This window comes from Callorhinchus milii, unplaced genomic scaffold, assembly GCF_018977255.1.
Source record: "Callorhinchus milii isolate IMCB2004 unplaced genomic scaffold, IMCB_Cmil_1.0 Scaffold9, whole genome shotgun sequence".
Lineage (NCBI taxonomy): Eukaryota > Metazoa > Chordata > Chondrichthyes > Chimaeriformes > Callorhinchidae > Callorhinchus > Callorhinchus milii.
In genome coordinates, this window is record NW_024704750.1 from 8,017,844 (window position 1) to 8,028,704 (window position 10,861).

At 44.4% G+C, this 10,861-nt stretch overlaps 1 protein-coding gene across 3 annotated transcripts; it reads right to left on the reverse strand.

The window, feature by feature from the left end:
- Nucleotides 1-4,338: 4,338 nt before the first annotated feature.
- On the reverse strand, nucleotides 4,339-10,481 carry bmp4 (bone morphogenetic protein 4). Of its 3 annotated transcripts, none has more exons than XM_042338055.1 (4): nucleotides 10,285-10,481; nucleotides 8,187-8,306; nucleotides 6,977-7,335; nucleotides 4,339-6,087 (listed from the first exon to the last, which is right to left on the reverse strand). In XM_042338055.1, the coding sequence occupies exons 2-4, from the start codon at nucleotides 8,213-8,215 to the stop codon at nucleotides 5,201-5,203; spliced, it is 1,275 nt and encodes a 424-aa protein (XP_042193989.1). In that variant the 5' UTR covers nucleotides 8,216-8,306; nucleotides 10,285-10,481; the 3' UTR covers nucleotides 4,339-5,200. The 3 variants fall into 3 exon arrangements, with proteins under 3 accessions (XP_042193989.1, XP_007886341.1, XP_007886339.1); XM_007888150.2 differs by having other exon boundaries at nucleotides 8,183-8,306; nucleotides 10,285-10,353; XM_007888148.2 differs by lacking the exon at nucleotides 10,285-10,481 and having other exon boundaries at nucleotides 8,183-8,444.
- Between the last annotated feature and the right edge of the window lie 380 nt (nucleotides 10,482-10,861).

Below are 10,861 nucleotides of genomic sequence, written 5' to 3' on the forward strand. Positions count from 1 at the left end.
TGTCTCATGTTGAAAAAACATTTAAAAAGATAATGTTCCTATAAAAAAGAGACACTCCTCCTTTGATGTATATATGCTTTAGATATATTCAAAAAACATGTGTTTAATAAAGTAAATATTATTTTTGTGAAATATACTAGTTAGAGAATTTCCTAGGAATTTACCATAAATTATTTCTTGAAAATAACTTGCAGTAATACACAATTCATAATTCTTCAGTGTCAATGTTATTGTGTCTGCATGAACAACCTCTGCTGACAGAAAACAAACAAATAACCACCCACAACATACATTACAATAATAGTTCTTTGGACTGAATTCAAGGCATACTGATCAAATCTTAGGGTTCGGACATCCACCAAAATAGTATGTGATAGATTTTGAATCTCTTGAACAGTAATATTCTTGGATAATTATTTCTCTCTATAATTATCATTTAATTTTCCTACTCTGATATCAGAGATTATTATAACATTACAATCCCATTGTTCTCCCCTATTCCACTTGCAGGCTACTAAAATCCAATATGCACCCATTTTTCACTGAAGAAAGCAAGAGAAAAGTGGTTTCTATAAATTTCCACAACATAACAGATAATCAGGGGATGTACTACAGACGTTTGGTTTTTGGGCTGCTGGCTGGAAGCCCAAAACCAACTCAGGACCACATACAGTACATGTCTAATTCACCCCCAGCCATCCATTATTCTATATAAACGTCTTACAAGGAAAAGTAAAGTGTAAGTAGACAAATGACTCTTGCTTAAATAAAAGACTAATTTAATTACCTCCTCAAAGTGTGTATGCGTCATTGAATGACATACTTTTCATATTGTTTCCTAAACTGCTTTTCTGCAAAATGAATAACTGGAGGCATTTCATTATGTAATCAATCATGCGCCACTGGTTTATTTGTGTAAGTTTGGAGACTCCACATTGTAGAGGTTTCAAATATGAACTAACAAAAACAAACATATTACAGAATGGCATGTAAGCACTGTGTCATTCCATTCCACTTCAGAGTCTCTAATGCAGATACTGTATCAGCATTACAGTTACAAGGCATGACTGATGATGCATTCGGGTGCATTACATTATCTTACTATTGCGTAAATTGTTACAAAATAATGTGAATTTATAGATTTATCAGTAAACTAATTATCTACCATCCAATGAACTTATGTTAGGTCACTTTACAACCAGAATCGGATGGGAATAAGATGTCCTTATTAAGGAAGTACAGACATATATATATATATATATGCGTCTTGAAATAATCCTGAAATAATACCTGAAAAAAGCAAACAGTGTTAACTGGAACACAAGGTACAGTGGTTACCTTTGTGTCATCCTCATATAAAGGGAGGGGATTACTGGACACAAAAGGCATTAAATGTCCTTTACATTTTAATGGCGAACCCATTTATTCCCCTGGCTTGATAACGTTTGTCACTTGTCAGGTTCCTGCTCACCTCACATGTTAAAGTTCTTTTACATCCTCCCTCTCATACATCACTGTGGCGTTTAACGAAACTCTAAATATGGAATGATATAGTACGTATTACTCGTTCACTCCCAAGAATCCCAACCCATATCTAAGGATTTTCGCTGGTTGGATGATTTATGCATTTAAGTATAACAGCAAAGTGGTTCTCCTTTTGTTTCAGTGGGAAGTCGCCACGTTGTTCCTATCTTGCGATACAAAATACAAGTTATTTATGCCGAGGGCAGTTTATGGCTGAAACAAACACATCGATTGCGCAAATCAGAGGCCAAGTAATAATTTAAGGGGGGGGGGGGGGGGGGGGCGTGCATGGTGGAATAAAACTGTATCGAACTGAAAATGATCTCCACACACAAATCTGTGGTTCTAAAATGCTATAAAGGAATGAATGATCTCCCTGTGATCATCTGCAGTGGTAGTTTTGAAATGAACCAGCTTTTTTTCTTAAAACACACACATGTTGGAGCCTGTTCAACAGAATAAAATTGGAACAAAGGAAGGATTTTGAAACTCGGGATGATTTATAAACTAGTGATTTGGTTTGGGTGTGCATGCTTCCAGAGGGGAAGACTGGAATTCTAGAAGCAGATGAGGCACAGACCAAGACATATTTTAGCGAAGCTCAAAGCTGCGATACAAAAGTGTAATGTTACAACGGGGTTTGAGGTTCAAAAGTCTTATTAGACAGCGCTGAGAAGTTTTAGATAGAGCACGTATGCAGGAGGGCTTTCGTTTCATTTCCTGAAGCGTTTTAATAAAACGTTGGCTTGCTTTCCCCCCCCCACCCCCCAACCCCCTGTGTGTAAGTTCAGAGAAGAGGACTGAGTGTTGGGGTAATGAGCTGTACCAGACAATTACCATTCCAGATTCTGTAAAGGGAAGGGGTGATGTTATCTGAATGAAGCGTATCAGTTGAAATGTGTGTAATTGCACTGTCAAACAGCTGAAAAGTACTCCCCTTCAGCTTATTGCCACTTCGAAATGAAATTCTTTCTCTGGCATGGTTATGCCTGATATGCAGGCATCAAAGAGGAGGCAGCAGGTCGCAGCCCGGGGCCATACACCTTTTAACAGAGATAGCTCAACGGGTTGTTGGGCCAGTGAGAGGTGGGAGGATTCGGAGAATTTTCTTTTAATGTCATTTTTGTTTTTTCTTTTTTTTTTGTTGGCAAAAAAAAACACGTGCAGTCTAAACTGCATTTTTCTGCTCACAACGTTTCGATTTCAGTGGTGAGATAGATCCTCTTTTGGTGCAAGTGTCAGCAGAAGGGACTTAAGCAAGTAAGAAGGAGACTTTGCTGCTGTGACAAGGGTGGGTGGGTGTTTGCGCTGCTCTTATTCAGTGAAGCGGTACCTTATGGATTGTTTCCGTTTTTTTTTGGGGGGGGGGGACACGTCTTATGTACTGTATAAATATGGTTCAGAGGATCACCAAGGAAAATGGGTCCCCCGTGACTGGGGACTTAAGTCATCATCGGAAGAAATAAAAAGATGGAAAAACGCTCCTAATGCGCTGCTTCAAAGATTAAAAACTCAATTCCAAGCAATTGAACTTTCTGTGGGAATTAAAATCCCCTCATTCAGTCTCCAAACCTAGTAAAAAAAATCACTCCCGAATTTATAGTCTAGACAGAAGCGATCAGATATTTCCTTATACACATATATATATGTGCAAGGAAATATCTCACAGCTACATATATCTATATGTATATATAAACAGAATAACTTAAATATACTCGTGTCGCATTGTGTACTGACAGATACATTCACAGTAGCAAAAGCGACATCATGTTTTGGATTAAATTTTAAAATATACAATCTGGCGATGAGAAGGGTTATTGTCCCTGGAAACAGACATAGCAGAGGGGCTGGTCTACAAACAGAAATGATTAGTTTGTTTACTGGCTGTCGGCAAATGTTTAGAATTCATATTTAAAGCATTGCAGGACCACACAGAAGCTCTGAACGTGGAATCCAGCGACATTTAAACACAGAAAGCGGGTGGAGGTGGGGGGGGGGGGGGGTCAGACCTAGCATTGAAAATGTCCCCCCAGAAGTTTTAAAATCAATACATTTGAGTGTGCTCCCTCTGTGTGCATAACAAAAAAAAAGTTATGTACTGCCTTTGCATTCACCTAAAAAAAAAGTCGGGTAAAGTTACGAGCATTACAAACCAAATATTGCTCAAGGCAGAATCAGTTTACTTAATAGCTTAAATGTTTCAGACTTGAAGTCGATTCCCCCCCCCCCCCCCACCCCTTTTCGTGGTATACAGTTTAGGAGATATTTGGAAACTGATGTGGAACAAAAAACAAATGTTGCCTGAGGGGATGTAATCATCAATCCTTTTTTTTTTAACGATTTATCCAAGCTGACCACAAGCCTGAAAACTGTAACAGGGTCGGGAGTAAAACTGCGGAGTGTAGCTGCCTTTTCCTGAGGCTCTCTCTGATCTGTTCTCTCCACCTGCACACTCCAGGGAGAGAGGAACTTTTCTGGCAAAGCTCGCAGTTTCTTTTGGAGTGCTGAAGCCTTGCTGTATATATCCCTTTTGGGCCTAAGCAGGCTGGATTTCAACATCTCCAAAAAATTAAGCCTACATACAACCTTGATTAACATCTGCTAACCCTCTTGCTTGCCTTCCTTCCATTTGTTTGACAAACAATGAATCGCTTCGAGGCAAGTCATGGGGGAGGGAGGAGAGAAAGAGAGAGAGATGAAAGGGGGGAAAAAAATCCCAGTACAGTAAACGCTAGTAAGAAATATACTGCTACAAAAAAAGGGATGATTTTTTTTCTTAGGTGGGGGGGGGGAAAAAAACAGGCAAAAGTTTAATCAGGGGAGAAATTCGGTTTAATATATTAGCTTGGTACATGAACAGTTTGTTTTAATAGGGACCTAATATATATATATATTAAAATATCATTTTTGGTTTTCTTTTTTTCTTAAGATGTTCTTCTCAGGGTTTGAAATGCCTGTGAAATGAATAACATGCAGCCCACGATTACTATATAAAAAGTAGGAAGATGGATCAAGCCATTTGGAAGCGACATTTCTCCTGCCCCCCCCCCCCCCCCACACACACACACACTCACACACACACACACTTCCTTTATGGGCTATTCTTTTGCCATTCAACAGTTTTCTGGAATCAGATCACCTATTTTCACCGAGAGTCTTAGCATGAGAACTCGATTCATTCACACGTTGTTCATATGTATATCCTAACCTCCGTTTTACACCTTTTGCAAATCAAGTTCTTTCTCCCCATAAAAACAATGACAACACCCACGCTTAAAGCGCTTCCTTTCGAATAAAGAGACACATTAGTAAGCCTCCTATATTTCTAATTGCGTATACATTTACACACTGTGATCTTACTATTTTAGAAGTGAAAAATAATAAATAGTACACATTTATGAACAAATTTTCTATATTCCCATTTAAACATATACATTCTAATATACAAAGTTAACAAAGACGTTGTACAGAAATTTCTTTTACGTTTAAAATATGACTCACTTTTATTTTTTTTCCTTTTATATGTAGTTATAAATATATTTTGTCAAAATATATGATCATATGGTCAACATTTGCACATAAGTCATAAATAATGTAATGGTGAACGTCTGTGTTACGAATAGTGTCCAGACATCATAAAAAGTTAATTATTAGTAGTATTTCCCCCCCCCCCTCCTCAGTGGCATCCGCATCCCTCTACTACCATCTCCTGATAGTTTTTCAGCACAACTTTGTCATATTCGTCCAAGTAGAGCATTGAGATAGGGCTGAGTTCTGTGGGGACGCAGCAAGCCTTGGGGATGTTGGAATTTACAGAATTTACAAGAGTCTGCACGATGGCGTGGTTGGTTGAATTCAGGTGATCTGCCAGTGGGAATGGGCAGTCACCGTGACAGTAAAAGGCTTGGTAACCAGGCGGTGCCACTATCCAGTCATTCCAGCCCACATCGCTGAAATCCACATAGAGCGAGTGCCTCCTGCAGTGTGATTTGTTTTTCTTGCGTCTCTGGCTTTTGTTGCTTCGTTTCACCCTCCGGGTGAGAGCGTGTCCCTTGCCATCGTGGCTGAAAGTTACAAGCAAAGGCCTGAGCTGCGACCAATCTCCTCCTCCTCCTCCTCCTTCTTCTCCTCCTCCTCCTCCTCCTCCCCCCACTCCACCCTGGTGCAGCGATCTGCTAATCCTAACGTGCGAGCCTTGCTGGCTTCTGGTCTCGTTCAGGTGAATCACTTCGACCGCCAGCCCGTGGTTGGGTTGTTTGTGCATGGTCCATCTCAGCACGGCCGGGCTCACGTCAAAGCTCTCCCACTGCGTCCTGTTCTGGTGGACCAACCTGGTATCCAAAAGTCTGGTGATGAGGTCACCCTTCTTGCTGGGGGCTCTCATGATCTCATGGACGTTGATGCGGTGGAAGCCCTCATCCCAGTTCAAGGCGCTGTCGATCCGCTCCCGGTAGACTCTCAGCTCGGCAGAAGAAAGCACTTCGTTCTCGGGAACCGCGCTGATATTAAACACAAAACGAAACGTGAAGTCTTGCCTCCAGCCTGGCACCAACTCCAAGTGGTCTGTTTCGCAACAGGAATGAGAGACAACCCTTAAAAATCTGATGTATCGGTATAATGGGGGGAGAGAGAGAGAGAGAGAGAGAGAGCGAGAGAGAGAGAGGGGTGGGTGGGGGAGAGGAGAGGAAAACACACACACACACACACTCACAGACACATACACGCACTCACCCAGGACCAAAATAAAATACCCCTTAATTAAACGATATGATAAAACCAGACTAAACCGAGGCCAAACAAAGGTAACGCCCACCTAAAGTTACACAAAAACTAAGTGTTTCGACTCAAAATCGAAGACTTAATAAAGCAAAGCCAGTTTCACACAAGAGGTGAGCACTAAACAGCAAAACCCTGGCTCATTTCTTAAAGTACTTTTGTCACCTGCCACGGTCGCTTTCCCCTCCTCACCCCTCCCTCTAACTATTCCCAACTATTAATTGAAACGAAACTACAATCCTTTCCAGGTTACAGAGAGGGTAGAGCGCCACTTAAATACATTGCACCCATCAACAATTCTCCACTTACTTTCTTTTAAGTCTCCTCCTAATAATACCTGTGCCCGGATTTTTGAACATGCAAATGTTCTGTGTCTGGCACTGTAAATACACAATCTGCCTGGCCTCCCCCACCCCCCCCCCCCCACCCCCTTAACAGAAAACATGCTGAAACCCCTTCTGCGTGTACTCCATTCTTTGCCCCCACTGTTGGGAGAGTTATCATCATCATTATCATCATCAACAACAACCGCACGAGTGTTAAGTTAATGGCTCGAAAAAAAACAACGACTTATTAAGAGTGAGAACCTCAACACTCGTTGCTATTATTGTGTGTATATATATATATATATAAATATATCGCCAGGCCAAAAAGACCAAGTTAGTCTGTTTAGTACCTTCGTGATGGAAGCCCCTCACGGTGTTAGCCCGGCTCGCCGATATCTCGGGATAATCGAAGTTGATGTCGTGGGTGATCTCGTCCCCAGACTGAAGCCTGTACAGATCCAGCATGTACTGGGGAATGACGGCAGATTTGCTGGGCTGTGGGCGTCGTTGCAATCCGAACATGTTAAGTAAAGTGGCCTCGAATTCCCGTAGCAGTTCATGGTTTTGCGGAAAGCGACGTCCACCCGCCTGGTTTTGCTCAGCGAACTTCTTCCTTCCTTCCTCGGGTATCAGACTAGCATTACCTCCCAGCAAGACTTGGCATAATAAAATTACCATCAGCATTCGGTTACCAGGAATCATGGTGTCTCTGCGGAGGGCAAAAAAAAAAACAGGCGAAAAGGGAGCGAGAATTAGAGTAATCTTCAATCAACGCCCCAGAGAGAGCGAGAGAGAGAGAGAGAGAGAGAGCAACACACACACACACACAGAGAGAGAGAGCGCTACACAGAGAAAGAAGAGAGTGAAAGAGGTATAATTACTTGGTCTGACTCGGTTACAGTTAAATAGCCCATAATCAGTCAGATAGCACCATCATGTTACTCTTTGTGTTCCTGGGAGCTCAGTAATTACCCCGGGCTGCTTTCTTTAGAAGTAAACAGTGTAAAATATTTCCAATGTATTTCTCCCCTTTTGGCTCAATAGTGCGTGTGTGTGTGTGTGTGTGTGGGGGGGGGGGGGGGGGGGGTTGGTCAAAAAAGATGTGGGAGATTAAAAGTTCGTACTGGACTACAAAACCAGTGTATAAACCCCCACTTTAATCCGGTTCGACTTTTTCCCGTTGGCTTCCCTTTCGATAGCCTCGTCTCTGCTGCGTGTGGCTGGAAAGACTTTGCTTCTTGACAGCAAAGGCACAAGTGCAACAAAAAAAAACACCACACGCACACCCCCCCCCCCCACACACACACACACAGACACAAGAGTGAGGAAAACCGCTCTCCGCATCCAACAGAGGGATATGGCTAAACCGTGTAAGAAAGGATCGCTCAGTGCAAGTCCCTCAGAAGGGACTGGAAGTGCATGTTGCACATCGTTTTTACGGTGCTCCAAACAAAAAAAAATCCCAGGAATATGAAATCCCCCCCCCACCCCCCCTCCACCCCTCAAAACCCACCCGCCCTCCTCCCCACTTATTTAGGAAGAAAGGGGCTACTCACTGACAGAAAACAAGGCAGGTGAAAACAGTCCATGATTCTTGACAGCCGTACTTGAGACAAATTCTTGAAAAGCTCAGGGACTCTGGAGCTGCGCTCTGCTCGGTTGGGTATTCTGGGATCCCTCCTGGAAGAACATTGGAATAGAATGAGCCGAGACCGTCCTCTTTCTGCGCTTTTCCTCTCCTTCGCTCCGCGGCAAACGTCAGCCGGGCCCCGCCTTTCGCCCGGCGGTCAATCATCGCCTCCGAGCGTCCGCCTCGTCCCGAAATGTCCCACCAAAGCGGCGAGCGGGCTCAAGTGGCGGCCCCCGGGCCGCCTGCCAATCAACCCGGCCCAGCCTCACCTCCCGCTGTCCATCACGCGCAGCCAGACTCCGCCTTCTGGCCTGGACACGCCCACCCCCCAACCCCCCCCCCCCCACCACCACCCAGAGGCCTGGTCTGGAGCCCCGCCCCGCTCCGGCTGTCAATCAATGCGAGGCACCAGAGCCCCAATGGACTGGGGCTGATGCCCCCCGAAAGAACACGCACAAAAAGAGGGGGTAACCAGCGTTACGAGGCACCGTGCGCCACCGCCGCCTACCAAACAAACACTGCCCACGGTGGGGGGTGGGGGGGGGGGGGTGGTGGGGGGGCTCTTGGAGATCCAGCGCGAGTCACTTGCAGCGCTGCCCGCGCGGGGAACCCATCCCACCCGGGGGACAAGTCCCAGAGCAAAAGCCGCCTTTGCCCTTCTTTTCCTCCATCCTCACGAGACGCACAGAAGTCCTCTCACCCCAGAGGCCGACACCACCCCATCACCAGGGTCTCGCTCACACAAGCTTTTTTTTTGGGGGGGGGGTGGGGTGGGGGGATAAGCCCGCGCCGCGCCGCCCGCAGCGAGATCCCGCAAACCCGAGCGGAACTGTGCGAACTTTCTTGAGTGTTGCAGACCTCAGGTTCACATTTTAGCAACAAACTATTTCAAAGGGAAACGACTGCAGCTTCTCGCCATCACATAGCTCCGGGAAACACTCCCTCCCCCCCCCCCCCCCCCACCCCCCCATCACACACACACACACACACACACACGAAAAGAAAAAACCTCCTGTTATCTCTCAGTGCTTTTAATCTGCGTCGCGAGTTTGCAAACTTACGGGCTCGTCACCCGAGGAGTGCAAACTCTTCCAATCGTGCAGTGTGTTAAGATTGTGGCATCAACCTATCTTCACCAACCTGTCGCAAACCATATTTTGACACCCCCCCACCCCCCCCCCCCCCCACAAAAAAAATGCATGCAACAGCGCTGTTTAAAGGGATGGATACACACCAAAGCCCAGAATGGCAGAAGCATTTGTAGAATTATCCAAACACACTCACCCACAAGCGCAATGCATATGGACAAACATTTTATAAGTCGAATGCATTCGGATATAAATCAACAAATCAGCGCATTTTCACTTCCAGGTAATTCGTTAGAACGACACAATAGATCACTAACATCCCCCATTCTCACCGTTATCGTTATGCAAAGAATGGAATTGTTAGTCAATGAGCCACTGTGTCCTTTATAAATTTCGGATCTCATCGTAAACAAATATTTCTGGCCCAAACTGTCTCCTGATTATATGTGCTGTGCACTTGTTTGAAAATGTAAAGCTCCCCTTCTAATCTAAGTCTGTAACATTGCTGAGACAGGGAATCGACTTGAATGGGGAACTGCAATGTAACTATTATTTTAGTCCCTGTGCATTGTATCCGCGGTAAAATGCACTGCTGTTGGGTCTTCGAATAAAATATATAGGTATATGAGCCGGACTGTGCAGAAAACAGCAGCCGTTTTCATAAGTAGCCACTGGGGGGGGGGGGGGGGGAAACTCTGCGTTTAAAATTAAATAAGTTCTTAGCATGCTGGACAAAGCACTGTGTTGAATATCATCTCTCATTCTGTAATAAAATGCAACAGATGTGGCCATACTGTAGTAATAAGAATCAGGCATGTAGCCCAAATAACATATGCGTTCATTTACACTGCAGAGAAAATACAATGTATGCAACAATCTGACGATGTGCACGCACGGCGGTAAACACAGGTCAAGAATGGAGAGTTAACGACGGACTTACCATACCGCAGTGCTGAGGATTTATTGCATGTTCCAGTGTAATCGTGTCTAATTAGTTCGCACGATTGCCGCTAGAAGCAATTCGCCATCCTACTCGCTCTCATGGACTCTTATCGTCTCGAAACGGACAGAACCAGCAGCACGCGTGCTGCCTGGTGCACAAGAGCAGCCGCGCACAGAAATGCTCCTAAAAGGTCCATTTTAAGAAACATAGCTGAGGATCAATGGGAATCCACCGGACCAGTCTGCGGGCCGCCCAGTCCCATGCAATTTGTTGGGAAGAACGCACGTCACTGGCATTTTAACACGAGTTCAGAAAGCCTCTAACTCTCTGATCTCTGTAATATTTCACTTCCTTCCCCCGCTGAAGTGGGTAATAGTTAAGACATGTGCACAGCAGAGGTCCTGCAAGTTGTCGGCGATTCGTGTGTTGCATACAGTGTTTATACAAATATATATTTATGTATAAACACGTAAGTATTAAAGAACCCCCTTTCGTTGTCTAATATAGTTTACATCACATCGACTGGAAGGACGTTATCCTTTGCTAAGGGAGGGCAACAGCATTTAATTCAGCA